This window comes from Ranitomeya variabilis, chromosome 4, assembly GCF_051348905.1.
Source record: "Ranitomeya variabilis isolate aRanVar5 chromosome 4, aRanVar5.hap1, whole genome shotgun sequence".
In the NCBI taxonomy this organism is placed as follows: domain Eukaryota; kingdom Metazoa; phylum Chordata; class Amphibia; order Anura; family Dendrobatidae; genus Ranitomeya; species Ranitomeya variabilis.
In genome coordinates, this window is record NC_135235.1 from 732,698,546 (window position 1) to 732,721,448 (window position 22,903).

The 22,903-nt window shown below is 44.7% G+C and overlaps 1 protein-coding gene across 1 annotated transcript in view; it reads left to right on the forward strand.

Annotated features, from left to right (window-relative positions):
- LOC143767925 (uncharacterized) overlaps positions 1–22,903 on the forward strand; it is a 74,901-nt gene that overhangs the window by 42,300 nt on the left and 9,698 nt on the right. Inside the window, exons 8-12 of the mRNA XM_077256444.1 lie at positions 2,619–2,765; positions 2,895–3,074; positions 3,157–3,280; positions 3,364–3,461; positions 3,661–3,751. Coding sequence (XP_077112559.1) covers positions 2,619–2,765; positions 2,895–3,074; positions 3,157–3,280; positions 3,364–3,461; positions 3,661–3,751 — 640 coding nt within the window. The remainder of the gene's footprint in view (positions 1–2,618; positions 2,766–2,894; positions 3,075–3,156; positions 3,281–3,363; positions 3,462–3,660; positions 3,752–22,903) is intronic.

Genomic DNA, 22,903 nt, shown 5'->3' on the forward strand with positions numbered 1-22,903 from the left:
GGCTACTTGCACACTGAACAAGTCTGTAGGAACCTGTTCAGACCACCAGAAAACTTGAAGACACAAAAAAGCACAGTGAGGTCAAAAATACTCTGTTGTAAAAAAATCACAGTAATAAGCAAGTGCTAGTCAAAAGATGTAAAGAAAACAGGGTATTTAGTTGATAAGTTTTTTTGCAAAAAAATGTATACTAAGCTGCTCCACCAAATCGCCAAGGTATACCCTTATAGAGCAGTCCTAACTAATGTATGCAATCCCTATCTGATGTATTTAAAACCTGATTATCTGTATAGTACCTGTATAAGCAGGGTTCAGAGAGAAAAAAATATACATGTGGACATGCAGGATGGAACAGCTTAAATGCTTCAAGTTTTCTGGTGGTCTGAACAGGTTCCTACAGACTTGTTCAGTGTGCAAGTAGCCCAGTACATACTCACATCCATACTCAGGTCCCTTGCAGTCTGCTTCTCGCTCTGACTGACTGCCGGCCGGAAAGTAAGAGCAGAACACAGCGGTGACCTCACCGCTGTGCTCTGCTTTCACTTTACGACGGCACTCAGTCAGAGCGGGAAGCGGACTGCAAGGGACCTGATGGACACCGGAATGTGAGTATGTACGGTTTGGTTTTTTTTACATTTACAATAGTAACCAGGGTAAACATCGGTTTACTAAGCGCGGCCCTGCGCTTAGTAACCGATGTTTACCCTGGTTACCCAGGGCCTTCGGCATCGTTGGTCGCTGGAGAGCGGTCTGTGTGACAGCTCCCCAGCGACCACACAACGACTTTCCAACGATCACGGCCAGGTCGTATCGCTGGTCGTGATCGTTGGAAAGTTGCAGAGTGTGACAGTACCCTTAAGGTACCTTCACACGAAACGACGCTGCAGCGATAGCGACAACGATGCCGATCGCTGCAGCGTCGCTGTTTGATCGCTGGAGAGCTGTCACACAGACCGCTCTCCAGCGACCAACGATGCCGAGGTCCCCGGGTAACCAGGGTAAACATCGGGTTGCTAAGCACAGGGCCGCGCTTAGTAACCCGATGTTTACCCTGGTTACCAGTGTAAAATATCGCTGGTATCGTTGCTTTTGCTGTCAAACACAACGATACACGGCGATCGGACGACCAAATAAAGTTCTGAACTTTATTCAGCAACCAGCGACATCACAGCAGGATCCTGATCGCTGCTGCGTGTCAAACTAAACGATATCGCTATCCAGGACGCTGCAACGTCACGGATCGCTATCGTTATCGTTACAAAGTCGTTTCGTGTGAAGGTACCTTTACACAGTATGTTAGATAGTATATCAGTTGGCAAGTCTGTCTTCTTGACCCACCAGCCATAAACACTTAAATTCAAAAGCCAATATACAGATAAAAAAATCAGTTCTTTTTGGTTTCCAAAAACATGGTTGTCTGGGAAACTAAGATACAATCTGTTTTCTTCACAATGACCCCTTACCAACCTGAGAATACCAGCCCCCAGCTGTGAGCTTTAGCAAGGCTGGTTGTCAAAAATGGGGGGACCCCACGCCGTTTATTTAAATTATTTATTTAAATTAAAAAACAGCATGGGGACCCTTCTATTCTTCTTATCTAGCCTTGCTGAAGCTGACAGCTGAGGGTTGCAGCCCCCAACTGTGAGTTTCGTTTGGCTTGTTAGTAAAACCTACGCTAGTTTTTTTTTTTTTAATTGTTTATTTACAGCGCAGGAGCAGCTAATGAAAACTCCCATCCGCAGCTCCTCCTCTCACTAATTAGTAGCTGCAGGTATCAGATGATGGGAGCAGTAGTCCCATCAGCTGACACCAGTGACCGGAGGTAAACTTTATACCTCCGATCACAGCTGGGAGCTCTGACCGGCGGGAAGGATTTCCCCACCGATCAGAAGTGGTGTTTGCCCCATTGTCATGCACATGACAGCGCAGCAAAAACCCGGTATTCGGACAGCCGAACCCGAACAGTAACACTGATTTTCTGGTGAAGTCCGTGTTCTGTGTCGGTGCCCGAACAGTAGGTGTTCAGTACGGACACCGAACTTTACTGTTCGGGTTTTCCCATCTCTATTTGTGATCAGATAATTTTGTTTGCGGTGTTTGTGGAAACAAAAAAGCTTTTATAAAAGCCTCAAACGTCTGTGTGTGAATCAGAGCTGAGATCTAACGTGATGGAAGATTACAGTGCGGGGAAGATGGGAAACCTTCATATAGACGGCCGGTGGTGATGGAGTCAGTGACCGACTCTGGACAAATATGTTTCTAGAGCCGTAGTAGGAGATGAAGATGTCGTCCTCATCATGAAGTCGTTATTTCTCCTGTCACGTGTAATGAATATCTCCTGCAGTATTACTAATGCCGATTCCAGTGTCGGTAAATGAGACGAGAATTAGCATTATGGAACATGTGTCTATGAGAAACGTATTCAGCTGCCGACTCCGAGGAAGAAACTGCTTGTTGTCTGTGGCCTAAAATATATCGGTTTTATTAGTAGATGTAAAAAAGAAAACTAAATACTGTTAAATAATAAATTTCATATGTTTCCCCTTATTATCTCCAGTAATTGTATTATTACACAGGATTTTTATGATGTTACATCGGCTCATCTTCTTCTCATTCAGGTCTCTACAATATCGGATCCTCTCGGTGAAGATCTACATAAGAAAATTTTCCTGATTTATCCATCAAAGATGGATATGGACAGAGAAAAGATGGCAGAGAAAATATTACACCTCACCCTAGAGATCCTCTTCCGGCTTACTGGAGAGGTGAGAGATTCTGATGACGTCACATTACATCATTCTCATCTATGGGAATAACAGATGGACAGAACTGGAGAGGTGAGGACTCTGGAAATGTCTGTAGTGAGATTTATTAATGTGTCTCTCCATAACCAGGATTACACAGTAGTGAAGAAGACCTCTAGTGAGAGTTGTCAGGACCCTGTGTCTGAGGGATGGGGAAGACCCCTGAGCCCAATCATGGGTCCTCCACCTCACCCCCTGATCCATGAGGACATCAATGACCAGAAGATCCTAGAACTCACCTACAAGATGATTCAGCTGCTGACTGGAGAGGTGACACTGCTGGGAATGCTGGGACATTATACAGTAACGCTATGAAGGGATCAGGGGATGACTGTATCATTGTATGTGTCAGGTTCCTATAAGGTGTCAGGATGTCGCTGTCTATTTCTCCATGGAGGAGTGGGAGTATTTAGAAGGACACAAAGATCTGTACAAGGACGTCATGATGGAGGTTCCCCAGCCCCTCACATCACCAGGTAATAGACAGGACTAAATACACACGGCCTATAATTATCTGTATGTAAAGAATGAATTCAGTCCCTGTATGTGTTTCCTCCAGATCTATCCAGTAAGAGGACAACACCAGAGAGATGTTCCAGTCCTCTTCTTCCACAGGACTGTAAACAAGAAGATCCTAATTTTCCTCAGGATCATCAGGTAGATGGAGAGAAGGTGTCATGAGATCTCCCCTATGATGTGTAGATGGCTGTGAAGGTCTTGTGCTCAGTCTTGTTTTATCCCCCAGTATTATATGTTTTATACTTGTGTAATGAGAATGGTGGAGATGGCAGGATTAGAGCTTATCATAGATGTGACTTCTCCATCTGTCTGTGATTTTTCTCAATATTTGTTTCAGGGTGAAGATCTGACCCATATTGATACTACAGAGACATATGTGAGGGGTGATGAGTGTTGTAAAGAGGAGATTCCCACATATGACTACCCAGGTGAGTAGTAACCACTAAATGCAGAGAAGTCACAGATTCTTCTCAGTCACCGTCTGTGGCTACTTTGTCCGTGGTGTTGTCCGGCTGTATTACCATGATCGCCATTTTGCCTCTAGACCACAACATTCTCCTCCATTCAAAACTGTTCAAATGACTTTGGGCATTAAAGCCCTTTTATATAGAGCTTACAACCTGGAGGATCCACCTACCCTCTGGGGATAGAAGACGGTGACCGTTACCTGCCCAGATCTGTAAACTACAAAGCCAAATGACAGCACACGTAGAATGTACTGACAAGTTAGAAAATCACTTGAGGAACATTATTATGATGGGCCTGTAAGAGAAAGCGGATGGTAATGATGCTGCTGGCTTCCTATAACCCTGATATCTTATTTTCTGAATCTACCTTCTCTCCCTTCTGTGCTGCTGAATGTGCTCATATGGTCCCTACAAGACCAGGTCCAGTCTTTCTGGCCAAACTTTGCTTTAACCCCTTAAGCCCCAAGGGTGGTTTGCACGTTAGTGACCAGGCCAGTTTTTACAATTCTGACCACTGTCCCTTTATGAGGTTATAACTCTGGAATGCTTCAACAGATCCTGATGATTATGACAGATCCTGATGATTATGAGATTTTTTCGTGACATATTGTACTTCATGATTGTGGTAAAATTTGTTTGATATTACCTGCTTTTATTTATGAAAAAAATGGAAATGTGGCGAAAATTTTGAAAATTTCACAATTTTCCAACTTTGACATATCTCTGTGATTTAAAGGCAAAAAAATTCAAACAAAATACTAAAGAAGTAACATTTCCCACATGTCTACTTTACATCAGCATAATCTTGGAACCATAATTTTTTTGTGTTAGGGAGTTATAAGAGTTAAAAATTGACCAGCAATTTCTCATTTTTAAAACCATTTTTTTTTTTTTTTGGGACCACATCACATTTGAAGTCATTTTGAGGGGTCTATATGATCGAAAATAACCAAGTTTGACACCGTTCTAAAAACTGCACCCCTCAAGGTGCTCAAAACCACATTCAAGAAGTTTATTAACCCTTTAAGTGTTTCACAGGAATTTTTGGAATGTTAAAAAAAAATGAAAATTTAACTTTTTCACAAAAAATTTACTTCAGCTCCAATTTCTTTTATTTTACCAATGGAAACAGGAGAAAATGGACCCCCAAAAGTTGTTGTAAAATTTGTCTTGAGTACGCTGATACCCCATATGTGGGGGTAAACCACTGTTTGGGTGCATGGCAGAGCTCGTAAAGGAAGGAGCGCTGTTTGACTTTTCAATGCAAAATTGACTGGAATTGAGATGGGACGCCATGTTGCGTTTGCAGAGCCCCTGATGTACCTAAACCTTGAAACCCCCCGCAAGTGACACCATTTTGGAAAGTAGACCCCCTAAGGAACTTATCTAGATGTGTGGTAAGCACTTTGACCCACCAAGTGCTTCACAGAAGTTTATAATGCAGAGCCGTGAAAATAAAAATTCTTTATTTTTTTCACAAAAATTATTTTTTAGCCCCCAGTTTTGTATATTCCCAAGGGTAACAGGAGAAATTGGAAGACAAAAGTTGTTGTCCAATTTATCCTGAGTACGCTGATACCCCATATCTGAGAGGGAACCACCGTTTGGGTGCATGGCAGAGCTCGCAAGGGAAGGAGCGCTGTTTGGAATGCAGACTTAGATGAATTGGTCTGCAGGTGTCACATTGCGTTTGCAGAGCCCCTAATGTACCGAAACAGTAGAAACCCCCAAAAGTGACCCCATATTGGAAACTAGACCCCCCAAGGAACTTGCCTAGATGTGCTGTGAAGTTTGAACCACCAAGTGTTTCAGTACAGTTTATAACGCAGAGCCGTGAAAATAAAAAAAATTGTTCCCACAAAAATGGTTTTTTAGCCCCCAAATTTTTATTTTCCCAAGGGTAACAGAAGAAATTGGACCCCAAAAGTTGTTGTCCAATTTGTCCTGAGTACGCTGATACCCAAATATTGGGATAAACCCCTGTTTGGGCGCACAGGAGAGCTCGGAAGGGAAGGAGCACTGTTTTTACTTTTTCAACACAGAATTGGCTGAAATTGAGATGCGTTGCCATGTCGCGTTTGGAGAGCCCCTGATGTGCCTAAACAGTGGAAACCCCCAATTATAACTGAAACCCTAACCCAAACACATCCCCTAATCCTATTGAAAAAAATAGTTTTTGCGTCTCCACATTTTGAGAGCTACAATTTTTCCATATTTTGGTCTACAGAGTCATGTGGGGTCTAGTTTTTTGCGGGACAAGTTGACATTTTTATTGGTACCATTTTCGGTACGTGACATTTTTTGATCGCTTTTTATTCCGATTTTTGTGAGGCAGAATGACCAAAAACCAGCTATTCGTGAATTTCTTTTGGGGGAGGCGTTTATACCGTTCCACGTTTGGTAAAATTGATAAAGCAGTTTTATTCTTCAGGTCAGTATGATTACAGCAATACCTCATTTATATCTTTTTTTATGTTTTGGCGCTTTTATACGATAAAAACTATTTTATAGAAAAAATAATTATTTTTGCATCGCTTTATTCTGAGTACTACAGCTTTTTTATTATTTCGCTGATGATGCTGTATGGCGGCTTGTTTTTTGCGGGACAAGATGACATTTTCAGCGGTACCATGGTTATTTATATCCGTATTTTTTATCGCGTGTTATTCCAGTTTTTGTTCGGTGGTATGATATCAAAGCGTTTTTTTGCCTCTTTTTTTTTTTTTTTTTTTTTCTATTTTACGGTGTTTACTGAAGGGGTCGTTAAGGATGCGGCGATACTAAATGTGTACTTTTATTGTTTGTTTGATTTTTTTTTTTTTAGATGAAGAAATGTATTTATGGGAACAATTATTTTTTTGGGGTAATTTTTTTTTTTCTTTACATATGTCAATTTTTTTTTTCTTAACTTTATAACATTGCTCCGGGGGGGACATCATATTATAGGATCAGATCGCTGATCTGACACTTTGCAAAGCCCTGTGTCAGATCAGCGATCTGATGTGCACTGCAGGAGGCTTGCAAGCGCTAGCTCTGAGCAGGCGCTTGCAAGCCACCTCATTGCAGGGCCCGGAAGCAGCCCCGCGGCCATATTGGATCCGGGGCCTTCAGGGAGGAGGAGGTAGGAGACCCTCTGAGCAACGCGATCACATCGCGGTGCTCCGAGGGTCTCAGGGAAGCACGCAGGGAGCCCCCTTTGCTTCCCTATGCTGCCGGAACACTGCGATCATGTTTGATCGCAGTGTTCCGGGATTAATGTGCCAGGAGCGGTCCGTGACTGCTCCTGGCACATTGTGCCGGATGTCAGCTGCGATAGTGAGCGCGGCCGATCGCATATGACGTACTATCTTGTCCCTGGGAATTAAGTCCCAGGTCACCTCGACGGGATAGTACGTCATATGGGGTTAAGGAGTTAATGATCGACAACATTAATTGAGCAGTGAGGGCCAAGTGTGAATTTCTGTACAATAACAAAAATATTTAGAATTGAGAGTCCTCAGTGGTTGATACCTTGCAATGGCTAACTGAAAAGATGGTAACAAATTGCAAGCTTTCGAGACTACGCAGGTCTCTTCATCAGGCAAAGACTAAAAGAAATTCTGAAGAATCACATATTTATGCACAACATAGCACAGAAAAAAGACAAAACCATGGATAAGACAGGTGACATGAGGCAGAATTACCATGAGTGATAAATAGTTATGTCCATAAATATTGGACCAGTTCTTAGATAAGGAATGTTTTATTGTCCTCTGGGGTCTGGTTCTGTTGTGATGATCCCACATGGTCTGAGGGGCAAGTTCCTTAGTTGATGTAGAAAGACATAAATCCATGCGACACATTCATTCCTGCACTAAGACTGTCAAAGGTCGTCATCAGTTTATATTCCCATACTCTTCTGTCTCTCTTAGATTTGAAGCTACCTTTTAAAACAAGTAATTTCATGTACATAATGTTATGATTTGAGAGACAAAAATGTATTGCCACAGGTAGATCCATTCTTTTTTCTCTATATACTGTATCCGAAACGCGTTGTATCTCTTCTATTTTAAGTTATGAAATAAAAAAATATGAAATATCATCTTTGAATGTGAGTCCTGGGAAGCGCTGCCATTCATGGGCTGGATGTGCTTTTCTTGAATCAATGTAGCGGTAGTAGGCCAGAGGCCTGATGGGACATGAGGACAAAAAGTCGCTTTCAAGCTTGGCCATGAAAAGATTTGCATACTGTGGGGCCATTTTACTTCCCATTGCTGTGTCAGTCTCCTGTAGATAGATCTTCTTGTCAAATTCAAAGTAATTGTGGGTGAGGATGAATTTTATACGTTTCACCACAGAATCCGCTTCAGTCCCTGTGTTTTCCAGGAAGAATTTGCAGGCATTTAATCCATCCTGGTGTGGGATATTGGAGTACAAAGATTCCACATCCATGGTGGCCAGGATGGTTCCTTCTGGTAAAGGACCTATTGCTGATAGTTTATTCAATAGGTCAGTTGTATCCTGAATGAACCTGCGTGTATCCTTTACCAGGGGTTTAAGAATACCCTCTACCCATCCAGATACCTGCTCAGTAAGGCTACGTTCACATTTGCGGTCAGCGCCGCAGCGTCGGGCGCCGCAGCGTCGCCGCATGCATCATGCGCCCCTATATTTAACATGGGGGCGCATGGACATGCGTCGCACTTGCGTTTTGCGCCGCATGCGTCACTGCGGCGCACGCGTCCGGGCGCAGAGGATGCAGCAAGTTGCATTTTTGCTGCGTCCAAAATCAATGAAAAAAAGGACGCATGCGGCGCAAAACGCAGCGTTGTGCATGCGTTTTGCTGCGTTTTTGTTTGCGTTGTGCGTTGCGGCGCCGACGCTGCGGCGCACAACGCAAATGTGAACGTAGCCTAAGGGTGCCCACACATGAATTGATTGCTCTTGTCTGTTTGCTTCCTTCATATAGTCTGATGTGTTCATCATGACTATTGCACCTCCCTTGTCAGCAGGTTTGATGATCATTTCTTTGTTGGTCTTCAGAGACTGTACCTTTCTCTCCTAGGCACTGATGTTGGATGCTTGTCTCCTGTTAGTATCTATGATGGTGGATTTTATCAAGTCCAAAGGTAAAAAGAGAAAAAGTAGTTCGCACTCACCAAGCCCGCTGCTGCAAACAAGTCTTTATTAGGACAAGGACAGGGAGAACATGATGTCTGAAGGATGACAGCTGTTTCGCGCTACTTGTTTGCAGCAGCGGGCTTGGTGAGTGCTAACTACTTTTTCTCTTTTTACCTTTGGACAACATGCACTTTTTTGGTTAAGCACCCCTTGTGCCCCTGCAAGGTGTAGGAGGCAGAGGTACTGGTACAGCATATTACAGCACGCAGATAGGTGATCGCGTTTTGCCAGCAGTGCGGGTATTTGCATTTTCTTCTTTTTTTGGACTTTGTGGATTTTATCAAGTGTCTGAAGGTGTCTATATATTTATCCAAATGAGGGTTGCGTCCAGGTGGAGGTGTCCAGTCTACATACAGGAAAGATATATAAATATGTGATTCTTCAGGATTTCTTTTAGTCTCGCCTGATGAAGAGACCTGAGTAGTCTCGAAAGCTTGCAATTTGTTACCATCTTTTCAGCTAGCCATTAAAAGGTATCGACCACTGAGGACTCTCAATTCTAAATATTTTTCTATCTACTGGCTTACACGGTACCAAGATATATATCTTTCCTGTATAAAAATGGAGGATACCAGAATTTACAGAAATTACAACCTTTACTACAAAAAGATGCCCGCTTACAATCCATTTTTCCAGACCCCCCACTATTGTGCTTTAGGCAGCCCCCAAATCTAAGAAGCATCATTGTCAAGAGCTCCCTGTCCTCTCCAACAGCTGCAGGTACTTTTCCTTGCAATCAGAACAAGATAAAGATCCCCAATTCACATCAGGACTACAAAATACCAGGTACTTTCAGCTGCGTCAGTTCTAATGTGGTGCACCTAATTATTTGTACTAAATGTCCAACTGGGGGTCTGAATGTGGGGAAGACAGGGCAGAAACTGAGAACAAGAATGAACTCTCATAGCCACACAATAAGAGAAAAAAAGAATGAGTCTCCCTGTGGCAAAATATTTTTGTCTCTGAAATCATAACATTATGGACATGAAATTACTTGTATTAAAAGTAGCTTCAAATCTAAGAGAGACAGAAGAGTATGGGAATATAAACTGATGACGACCTTTGACAGTCTTAGTGCAGGAATTAATGTGTCGCATGGATTTATGTCTTTTTACATCAGCTAAGGAACTTGCCCCTCAGACCATGTGGGGTCATCACAACAGAACCAGACTCCAATCAGAGGACAATAAAACATTCCTTATCTAAGAACTGGCCCAATATTTATGAACATAACTGTTTATCACTAATGGTAATTCTGCTTCATGTCACCTGTCTTATCCATGTTTTTTTTTTTTGTTCTGTGCTATGTTGTGCATCAATATGTGATTCTTCAGAATTTCTTTTAGTCTTTGCCGGATGAAGAGACCTGTGTAGTCTCGAAAGCTTGCAATTTGTTACCATCTTTTCAGTTAGCCATTAAAAGGTATCAACCACTGAAGACTCTCAATTCTAAATATTTTTCTATCTACTGGCTAACACAATACCAAGATATATATCTTTCCTGTACAATAACAGGATGTACAATAACAAATTGTATTGTGGTACCGTGTTAGCCAGAAAAATCGATGTGAATACTTTTCTGCCCAATGATGACAAAAGTATTCTAGGAGTGATACCTTTATTGGCTAACCAGAAAATAATATGTTTGCAGCTTTCAGAGCACAGTGGCTCCTTCTTCAGGCAGGATTACAAATGGGTTAATAAGAAAAAAGCACAACATTTAAGGAATACTACAGTAGGACATGGCTTCAGGAGGTGTGATGCCTCCTAAAGATAAACCAAGGAAATCTAATTACCGTATATACTCGAGTATTAGCCAAGATTTTCAGCCCATTTTTTTAGACTGAAAGTGCCCCTCTTGGCTTATACTAGAGTCGTTGTCCCAGGGGTCGGCGGGGAAGGAGGAGCGGCAGCTGTCAAATCATACTTGCCTGCTCCCGGCGCGTCTCTGCATGTTCCTGCAGCTCTGGCCCCCCACAGCTTCTTCCTGTGTTCAGCGGTCACGTGGTACCGCTCATTAAAGTAATGAATATGGACACATATTCATTACTTTAATGAGCGGTATGATGTGACCGCTGAACACAGGAAGAAGCTGGGGGGGGGGCCGGAGACCAACTGTCAGTGAGAAGCTGCCAGAGACCACGCCGGGAGCAGGAGAGTATAACGGGGAGGGTGAGCATTGCGCGATATTCACCTGTCCCCGTTCCACCGCTGTGCGCCGCTCCACTTCCACGTCCTCTGCCTGTGACGTTCAGGTCAGAGGGCGCGATGACGTGTTTAGTGCGCACTGCCCTCTGCCTGAACAGTCACTGCGGAAAACACGGAAGAGGAGCAGCGCACAGTGGTGGAACGGGGACAGGTGAATATCGTAAGTGCCGGGGGCCTGCTCCGGACAAGAGGTGAGTGTGTGTATTTTTTTTTTTTTATCGCAGCAGACGGCTATGGGGCAACTGTTTCTATGGAGCATCTTATGGGGCCATAATCAACCTTTGTGCAGCATTATATGGGGCAAATGTTTCTATGGAGTATCTTACGGGGCCATAATCAGCCTTTGTGCAGCATTGTATGGGGCATATTTTCTATGGGGCCATAATCAACCTATGCAGCTTTGTATGGGGCACATTATCTGTGGAGCATCTTATGGGGCCATAATCAACCTTTGTGCAGCATTATATGAGGCAAATGTTTCTATGGAGTATCTTATGGGGCCATAATCAGCCTTTGTGCAGCATTGTATGGGGCACATTATCTATGGAGCATCTTATGGGGCCATAATCTATTCAGCACTGTATGGGACACATTATCTATGGAGCATCTTATGGGGCCATAATCAACCTATGCAGCATTGTATAGGGCATATTTTCTATGGGGCCATAATCAACCTATGCAGCATTGTATGCAGGGCTGCCACTAGAAATTTCGGGGCCCCATACTGGCAAAATTTTCGGGGCCCCCTTGAGACTCCGCCCAGGCTCTACCCCAGCCCCGCCTCCACGCTCCACCCCTCAAACTGTCCACAGTCCCACCGCTCTCTCTTGGAAAAACTCCACTTCTCACCAATCACACATTGAGGGTACGTGTCCACCTTCAGGATGGCCGGCGGTTGCGTCGGAGCGGCAAACCCGCTCGGCGCTAAGCCCCGCCCCCTACTGTGACGCGATGATGCCGGATGTGTTCATTGCACACATCCGGGACCATCGCACCCCACACATAGGGCCCTGTGTTATAGCTTGCGGTGGCGCAGCTGCCGCAAGGAACACGGGCATGCTGCGATCTTAAAAGAAGCGCCGCATGTCCGGAGTCGCAGGGCCGCCGGGTGCGTGTTACCACGCATAGTGGAGACGGGATTTCATAAAATCCCCTTCACTATGCTGGAACATCTGGACGCTGCGTGTTTGATGCTGTGGCCCCACGCAGCGTCAAACACGCAGCGTTTACTTAACGTGGACACATACCCTAACAGTTCCCATCACCAGATCACACATATAGCCGGCAGCTTTTGTTTTGGCCAAAAGATTTTGTAAGCCGCCACCATAACACGGTAGACTCTTTTGGTGAGGCCCTACTCTGCTGTAACCTATTAAATATTTGTTAAAATATGCAATACAATTTAGGTATATTTTTATTTATTTTTCAATTTTTAAAATGACCAATAATATCACATAAAAAGAACAAATACCGCTACACCATGACCAGACCACATATTACCACCACATAGTTACTGAATACTACAATTCTGATCAGTAATAAAAAAAAAAAGCACCACACTATCACCATAAGTGCCATTATACACAGGAGATCTGTACTTAGTATGCAGTGTCTGTGTACAGATAATACAGTGATCACTAGTGAAATTATACACAGGAGCTCTGTATATAGTATACAGTGTATAGTGTCAGTGTATAGGTAACACTGACTTACCAGTGACGTCTCTAGGTGAAGTCCTTCATCTTTCATCCAGCACAGACCGCCATCATGTCTTCCAGCCAGGACTCGTCTCTGCAGGAAATAACACAGTTATCTCGAGCTCCGCTTGTAGAACACATTACTTAATTTTTCCCAACTTCTACATTACACCGCATAAAGAAAAAGAGGCGACATAGTGTCACTCTACACAGTAACAGGACCGCCCCCTCATTTAAAACAGTGTCCTCAGAAAATAAATACATCACTGCAGTAATAATATCCCTTAATTAGTCCCTATGGTAATAATATTCCCCATCCTGGCCCCCGTGTGTCTCATTCCTGGCGTCAGCCATATGTTCTCCCATCCTGCCCTCATGAGTATCCATCCTGCCCCATATGATCTCCCCATCCTGCCCCATCTGTCTCCATCGTATCCATCCTGCCCCATGATCCTGCACAATCTGTCTCCAATTCTGCCCCCAGTGTCTCCAATCATGCCCCATCTGTCTTTCATCATACCCCATATCTCCATTCTGCCCCTGTGTCCAGCATCATTCATAGCCCCTGTGTCCAGCATCATTCATAGCCCCTGTGTCCAGCATCTCTGCCCCTGTGTCCAGCATCTCTGCCCCTGTGTCCAGCATCTCTGCCCCTGTGTCCAGCATCTCTGCCCCTGTGTCCAGCATCTCTGCCCCGTGTCCAGCATCTCTGCCCCCTGTGTCCAGCATCTCTGCCCCCTGTGTCCAGCATCTCTGCCCCCTGTGTCCAGCATCTCTGCCCCCTGTGTCCAGCATCTCTGCCCCCTGTGTCCAGCATCTCTGCCCCGTGTCCAGCATCTCTGCCCCCTGTGTCCAGCATCTCTGCCCCCTGTGTCCAGCATCTCTGCCCCCTGTGTCCAGCATCTCTGCCCCCTGTGTCCAGCATCTCTGCCCCCTGTGTCCAGCATCTCTGCCCCCTGTGTCCAGCATCTCTGCCCCCTGTGTCCAGCATCTCTGCCCCCTGTGTCCAGCATTCTGCCCCCTGTGTCCAGCATCTCTGCCCCCTGTGTCCAGCATCTCTGCCCCCTGTGTCCAGCATCTCTGCCCCCTGTGTCCAGCATCTCTGCCCCCTGTGTCCAGCATCTCTGCCCCCTGTGTCCAGCATCTCTGCCCCCTGTGTCCAGCATCTCTGCCCCCTGTGTCCAGCATCTCTGCCCCCTGTGTCCAGCATCTCTGCCCCCTGTGTCCAGCATCTCTGCCCCCTGTGTCCAGCATCTCTGCCCCCTGTGTCCAGCATCTCTGCCCCCTGTGTCCAGCATCTCTGCCCCCTGTGTCCAGCATCTCTGCCCCCTGTGTCCAGCATCTCTGCCCCCTGTGTCCAGCGTTCTGCCCCCTGTGTCCAGCGTTCTGCCCCAGCGTGTCCAGCGTTCTGCCCCGGGACCCGGGACCCACCCCCCTGGGATCGCCGCTCTCAAAAAAAAAACAAAAACGAGTTCTTACCTTGCCATGCTCCTGCGGCGGGGAACCTCACTTCCTCCACGCAGGTGAAGGACGCACTCGCCGGCGGCTGATAATGACGTCAGACGCCGGCAAAGTGCGACTGCGCACTGCAGCCGCTCAAGTCAGCTGCCAGCCTCCGACTGGCTGGCGGCGGCTGTTAACTATTGACGTGCAGGCATGGGCCCCCACGTCAATAGTGTCCCGCAGGCCCGCAGCGCTGGCAAGGGGGGGCCGGTGAGCAGATTAGATGGGGCCCGATGCGGGCCCCATACGCCAGTCATGGCTGTCATGCCCTGATGGCGGCCCTGATTGTATGGGGCATATTTTCTATGAAGCATCTTATGGGGCCCATCATGAACTTTATGTAGCATTATATGGGGCATATTTTATTATGGAGCATCTTATGGGGCCCATCATGAACTGTATGGAGCATTATATGGGGCTCCTGATTCAATATGGATATTCAAAAACACAACCTACTGATGTCTCAATTAATTTTACTTTTATTAGTATCTATTTTTATTTTTGAAATTTACCAGGAGCTGCTGCATTTCCTACCCTAGGCTTATACTCGTGTCATTAAGTTTTCCCAGTTTTTTGTGGCAAAATTAGGGGTCTCTGCTTATACTCGGGTCGGCTTATACTCGAGTATATACGGTAGTCATTTTGTTACAAATGGAAAGGGAGTGAGAATGATGTTCTTAAGGTACCTTCACACGAAACGACATTATAACGATATCGCTAGCAATCCGTGACGTTGCAGCGTCCTCGCTAGCGATATCGTTTCGTTTGACACGCAGCAGCGATCAGGATCCTGCTGTGATGTCGCTGGTCGCTGAATAAAGTCCAGAACTTTATTTGGTCGTCCGATCGCTGTGTATCGTTGTGTTTGAAAGCAAAAGCAACGATACCAGCGATATTTTACACTGGTAACCAGGGTAAACATCGGGTTACTAAGCGCAGGGCCGCGCTTAGTTACCCGATGTTTACCCTGGTTACTAGCGTAAAATGTAAAAAAAACAAACAGCACATACTCACATTGCGTCCCCTGCAGTCTGCTTCCTCCTCTGACTCAGCGCCGCAAAGTGAAAGTGAAAGCAGCACAGCGGTGACGTCACCGCTCTGCTCTCACTGTACGGCGCTCAGTCAGTCAGGAAGTGGACGCAGGGGGACGTGAATGTAAGTATGTGCTGTTTGTTTTTTTTAGATTTTACGCTGGTAACCAGGGTAAACATCGGGTTACTAAGCGCGGCCCTGCGCTTAGTTACCCGATGTTTACCCTGGTTACCAGGGGACCTCGGCATAGTTGATCGCTGGAGAGCGGTCTGTGTGACAGCTCTCCAGCGACCAAACAGCGACGCTGCAGCGATCGACATCGTTGTCGCTATCGCTGCAGCGTCGCTTCGTGTGAAGGTACCTTTAGGTATCTGGAGTCCTGGCGGAGGTGTGAATTGTATCCATGTAGTGAGTCGTAAATCCAGGCGTTAAATAGAGTTCTAGTGTCAAAGAATTGAACATCTTCATTAGTTTGAATTCTGATATTTTTCTTTCTCTGTCATCCTTAAAATGACCTTTTAGTATTAAGACTTTTAAGTCTGTCATACAATGTCTAGTTCCAGAGAAATGTTTTCCCACAGGCATGTCCACAATATGAGCCAAGCACAGGAGAAATGCATGTTCTATCAAAGGGACTAACATTCTGTCCTACAAAACAGCTTGATAGGGCTCCGTTCTGTAGCGATATCAAGGAATTCTTCCACAGATTTCTACTCAAAGAATTCTTTCATAACAGATATCATATCACAAGACAATGTAAACGACACAGCAAAAAAGAAAGAGGACAAGCTGGACTCCGCAACCTGGCCACAACCAAACTCTGGATCACTACATTGACTGTTTCCGTAAAAAAGTTACATCTGACATTTTGGACAGACACCATAAAGTGCCGCAAAATATCACTATGGAGGAAAGAAAAGCCATACAATTTTAAAAGCCAATAACAATATCATCATCAAACCAGCAGACAAAGGAGGAGCTGTAGTCATAATGAACACGACAGATTACATCCAGGAAGCAAACAGACAACTCTTGGATATAAAATGCTACACTCCACTTCAGGGAGATCCGACCAAAAATACATAGAGGAACTAACACATATCATTAATGGATTTGATTCGACTTCATCCTCAACGCTGGAACTTACACCAGACAATTCCCAAACAGGTACCTTCTACATGTTGCCTAAAATACATAAAGAAGGTAATCCTAGGAGGCCTATCACCTCTGGTATTGGGACTTTAACTGAGAATATCTCAGGCTGGGTGGAGAACATTCTGAAACCCTTAGTGAAGTGCACACCCATCTATATCCAGGACATCACGGATACTCTTTGCAAATTGTCAGCGCTGGGCCCACTTCCAGAGGACACGACACTAGCCACCATGGATGTAGAGTCTCTCTATTCCAACATTCCTCATGAGGATGGAATTGCAGCATGGAAATATTTCCTTCAAATGAACAATCTAGCCACAGAATCAGCACTGTGGCAAGATCAGGTTTGTGCTTCATCACAACTATTTTTCTTTTGGGAACAATTTATACGAACAGTGTATGGGCAGCGCCATGGGAAGCAAAATGTCTGCACAATATGCTATCTTATTTATGGCGAAACTGGAGTAAGAATTTTTGTCATCTTGCTCTATTAAACCTCTTGCATACTTCCGCTACATTGATGATCTGCTAATAATCTGGACAGGCTCAAAAGATAATCTACTAACCTTCCACAATAACTTCAAGAAGTACCACCCAACCATCAAGCTTACCCTCAACTTTTGAAAGATCCAAATACATTTTCTGGACATGACCATATACATCAAGGACAACGCCATACAAACCTCAATTTACCATAAGCCCACAGGACGTCCGGCATATCTTAGATGGGACAGCTTTCATTCAAGACACACCAAAAAATCCATCATCTACAGTCAAGCTCTGAGATATATTCGGATCTGTTCAGACAGTAAAGAAAGGGAACTACAGCTGCTATCACTGAGGAACACATTCCTACAAGAAGGATACCATCCACTGGTAATAGATGAACAGATCCACAGGGCTACAAGGGTCCCAAGAAATAGCCACATGGATTACACACTGAGGGAGGACAACAACAGGGTGCCTCTTGTGGTCACATACAACCCCCACATGAGCATCCTAAGGGAAATTGGTGCTGATCTCCATCCCATATTCCAGAGACCACAAACTGAAAGACATATTCCCAGAACTTCCACTTCTCTCCTATAAATGGCCCCCTAACTTAAGGAATCTCCTTGTCAGAAGTGTCCTCTCATCACCATCAGTGACGGGCACATTCCCCTGTAACAATAAAAAATGCAAAACGTGTACCCACATATTACCAACAGATATAGTCCGTGTACCAAACACAAATCAGGACTATAAGGTCACGGGTTCCTTCTCATGTACATCCTCCAACGTGGTGTACATGATACAATGTACGAGGTGCCCTGGAAGTATCTATATTGGGGAAACCATGTAAAAACTACCAACTAGGATGAATCTACACAGACACACAATCAGGAATGAAATGGACACGCCTGTGGGAAAACATTTCTCTGGACCTGGACATTGTATGACAGACTTAAAAGTCTTAATACTAAAAGGTTATATTAAGGGTACGTTCACACAGGACTTTTTTGCTGCTTTTTTTTATGCTAATTTAGGTGCGTTATTTTGGTGCGTATTTGGTGCGTTTTTTGGGTACGTTCACACAGGACTTTTTTGCTGCAGATTTTTGCTGCAGATTTTTGCTGCTTTTTTTATGCCAATTTTCAGCTGCTAGGACACCTCACAATGGCTCTTCACACCTCACAATGGCTCTTCACACCTTACTACCAGGAACTCCCTCACAATAGATCACAATCAGGACACCTGACAATGGCTCTTCACACCTCACTAACCACACCCCTAAGCTCTTGGCTGTGAGATCCCTTCCTGCTGGCCATGATTTTCTGCACAAAAAACGCAGCAAATAATGCTACATGCGTTTTTTCACCGTTTTTGCAGCGTTTTTTTCATCACCCATTCAAGTCAATGGGTGAAAAAACGCTGCAAAAACGCTGAAAGAAGTGACATGCCCTATGTCCAAAAAAAGCAGCAAAGCAGAAAATACTGATCAAACAAAAAACCAACGTGTGTGCATGAGATTTCTGAAATCTCATAGGCTTTACTGGTACTGTAAAAAGCAGCTGAAAATTAGCATAAAAAAAAGCAGCAAAAAAAAGCAGCAAAAAAGTCCTGTGTGAACGTACCCTTAGGATGACAGAGAAAGAAAAATTTGAGAATTCAAACTAATGAAGATGTTCAATTCTTTGACACTAGGACTCAATTTAACACCTGGATTTATGAGTCACTACATGGACACAATTCACACCTCCACCAGACGGACTCCAGATAACTAAAGGTACCTTCACACGAAACGACTTTGTAACGATATCGCTAGCGATCCGTGACGTTGCAGCGTCCTCGCTAGCGATATCGTTTAGTTTGACACGCAGCAGCGATCAGGATCCTGCTGTGATGTCGCTGGTCGCTGAATAACGTCCAGAACTTTATTTGGTCGTCCGATCGCCGTGTATCGTTGTGTTTGAAAGCAAAAGCAACGATACCAGCGATATTTTACACTGGTAACCAGGGTAAACATCGGGTTACTAAGCGCAGGGCCGCACTTAGTAACCCAATGTTTACCCTGGTTACCAGCGTAAAAGTAAAAAAAACAAACAGTACATACTCACCTTCGCTTCCCCCAGCGTCCGCTTCCTGACACTTACTGAGCGCCGGCCCTAAAGTGAAAGTGAAAGCACAGCGGTGACGTCACTGCTGTGCTGTTAGGGCCGGAGCTCAGTCAGTGTCAGGAAGCAGATGCTGGGGGACGCGAAGGTGAGTATGTACTGTTTGTTTTTTTTACTTTTACGCTGGTAACCAGGGTAAACATCGGGTTACTAAGCGCGGCCCTGCGCTTAGCAACCCGATGTTTACCCTGGTTACCCGGGGACCTCGGCATCGTTGGTCGCTGGAGAGCGGTCTGTGTGACGGCTCTCCAGCGACCACACAGCGACTAAACAGCGACGCTGCAGCGATCAGCATCGTTGTCTGTATTGCTGCAGCGTCGCTGTGTGTGATGGGGCCTTAAGGAATTTAGATCACTGCACAATCTCTCCTGAAATGGGGAGCAATATTATATTCTCTAATCTTCTGGTCAGGACTCATAGTAGCCTCAATGGTCCGCCATAAATTAATGCAACGCCGGTTTAATGTTGAAGTTCTTCCCTCGTACGTACGTTGTTGGGAATGTAACATATAATAAAAATTTTTATTTTTTTTTACCTGTTCATACTGTATGATAGTTTAGTTGTGGTGGGATTCATCTGCCTGACTTATGTGAGTCTGTAACTCCATGATAGTCATAAAAAAAAAGCTCTCCGTCACCTCTTCCAAATGCTTAACCCCTTCCCGACCTGTGACACAGCATATGCGTCATGAAAGTCGGTGCCAATCCGACCTGTGACGCATATGCTGTGTCACAGAATGCTCGCGTTCCTGCAGGCCGGGTGAAAGGGTTAACTCCAATTTCACGCAACCTACAGGAACAGGGGGAGTGGTACTTCAGCACGGGGGGTGGCTTTGCCCCCCCGTGGCTATGATTGCTCTGATTGGCTGTTTCACTTTCAACAGCCAATCAGAGCAATTTGTAATATTTCACCAATGAAACTTAGTGAAATATTACAATCCAGCCATGGCCGATGCTGCAATATTGGCCACGGCTGGAGACCCCGATCTGATCCTACCACCGACTGACAGAGGCGATCTGCCGCCGCCGTCAGTCTTTCCTACCCCTCCTTTATGTTCTCCACGCCATCCTCTCCACTCCGCCCCCCTGTCCTGTCCGGTGCCACCCCTGCTCTCCGATCCCACCCCGGTAACTACAGAATCCCTCGCGGTGTCTGTCCGGCTTGTAGCTTGGGCGCCACCATCTTCCAAAATGGCGGGCGCAGTGCGCCCGACGAATCGGCCGGCAGGTTCGTTCATTCACTTTGATCACTGTGATAGGTTTTATTACAGTGATCAAAATAAAAAAAATTGTAAATAGCCCCCCCCCCTTTATCACCCCCATAGGTAGAGAGCAGCATAAAATAAAGAAAATATATTTATTTTTCCACTAGGGTTAGGGTTAGGGTTAGAACTAGGGTTAGGGTTAGGGTTGCATTTAGGGTTAGGGTTAGAATCAGGGTTAGGGTTGGAATTAGGGTATGTGCACACGGTGCAGATTTAACTGCGGATCCGCAGCGGATTGGCAGATTCGCAGCAGTTTTCCATGCATTGTACAGTACCATGTAAACCTATAGAAAACCAAATCCGCTGTGCCCATGGTGCGGAAAATACCACGCGGAATCGCTGAGTTGTATTTTCCGCAGCATGTCAATTCTTTTGTGGATTTCGCAGCGTTTTACACCTGCTCCTCAATAGGAATCTGCAGGTGTAAAACCGCAGGAAATCCGCAGGTAAAATGCAGTGTGTTTTACGTGCGGATTTTTCAAAAACGGTGCAGAAAATTCTGCACACCAATCCGCAACGTGGGCACATAGCCTTAGGGTTAGGGTTGGAATTAGGGTTAAGATTAGGGTTAGGGGTGTGTTGGGGTTAGGGTTGTGATTAGGCTTAGGGTTGGGATTAGGGTTAGGGGTGTGTTGGGGTTAGTGTTGGAGTTAGAATTGAGGGGTTTCCACTGTTTAGGCACATCAGGGGGTCCCAAACACGACATGGCGCCACCACTGATTCCAGTCAATCTTGCATTCAAAAAGTCAAATGGTGCTCCCTCCCTTCCGAGCCCCGACGTGTGCCCAAACAGTGGTTTACCCAAACATATGGGGCATAAGCATACTCAGGAAAAATTGCAGAACAACGTTGGGGGTCTAATTTCTCCTGTTACTCTTGTGAAAATAAAAAATTGGGGGCTAAAAATTTATTTTTGTGGGGGAAAAAAATGATTTTTCATTTTCACGGCTCTACGTTATAAAATTCTGTGAAGCACCTGGGAGTTCAAAGTGCTCACCACACATTTAGATAAGTTCCTTGGGGGTCTAGTTTACAAAATGGGGTCACTTGTGGGGGGTTTCTACTGTTTAGGCACATCAGGGGCTCTGTAAACGCAACGTGACACCCGCAGACCATTCCATCAAAGTCTGCATTTCAAAATGTCACTACTTCCCTTCCGAGCCCCGACGTGTTCCCAAACAGTGGTTTACCCCCACATATGGGGTATCTTCGTACTCAGGACAAACTGGACAACAACTTTTGGGGTCCAATTTCTCCTATTACCCTTGAGAAAATAAAAAAATTGCAAACTAAAAATCATTTTTGAGGAAAAAAAAAAGATTTTTTATTTTCACGGCTCTGCGTTATAAACTTCTGTGAAGCACTTGGGGGTAAATAGTGCTCACCACACATCTTGATTAGTTCCTTGGGAGGTCTAGTTTCCAAAATGGGGTCACTTGTGGGGGAGCTCCAATGTTTAGGCACACAGGGGCTCTCCAAACGTGACATGGTGTCCGCTAACGATTGGAGCTAATTTTTCATTCAAAAAGTCAAATGGCGCTCCTTCCCTTCCGAGCCTTGCATCCAAACAGTGGTTTACCCCCACATATCAGGTATTGGTGTACTCAGGAAAATTTGCCCAACAAAGTCTAGGATCTATTTTATTCTGTTGTCCATACAAAAATGAAAACATTGAGGCTAAAAGAAAATTTTTGCAAAAAAAAAGTACTTTTTCATTTTTACGATCCAATTTGTGAAGCTTCTGGGGGGTTCAAAGTGCTCACTATGCATCTAGATAAGCTCCTTGGAGGGTCTAGTTTCCAAAATGGGGTCACTTGTGGGGGAGATCCAATGTTTAGGCACACAGGGGCTCTCCAAACGAGACATGGTGTCCTCTAAAGATTGGAGCCAATTTTTCATTTAAAAAATCAAATGGCACTCCTTCCCTTCTGAACCCTGCTGTGCGCCCAAACAGTGGTTTCCCCTCCACATATGGGGTATCAGCGTACTCAGGACAAATTGGACAACAACTTTTGTGGTCCACTTTCTCCTTTTACCCTTGGGAAAATAAAAAAAATTGTTACTAAAAGATAATTTTTGTGACTAAAAAGTTAATTGTTAATTTTTTCCTTCCATGTTGCTTCTGCTGCTGTGAAACACCTGAAGGGTTAATAAACTTCTTGAATGTAGTTTTGAGCACCTTGAGGGGTGCAGTTTTTAGAATGGTGTCACTTTTGGGGATTTTCAGCCATACAGACCCATCAAACTGACTTCAACTGTGAAGTGATCCCTAAAAAAAAATAAAAAAAATGGTTTTGTAAATTTTATTGTAAAAATGAGAAATCGCTGGTCAAATTTTAACCCTTATAACTTCCTAGCCAAAAAAAACTTGTTTCCAAAATTATGCTGATGTAAAGTAGACATGTGAGAAATGTTATTTGTTAACTATGTTGTGTTACAT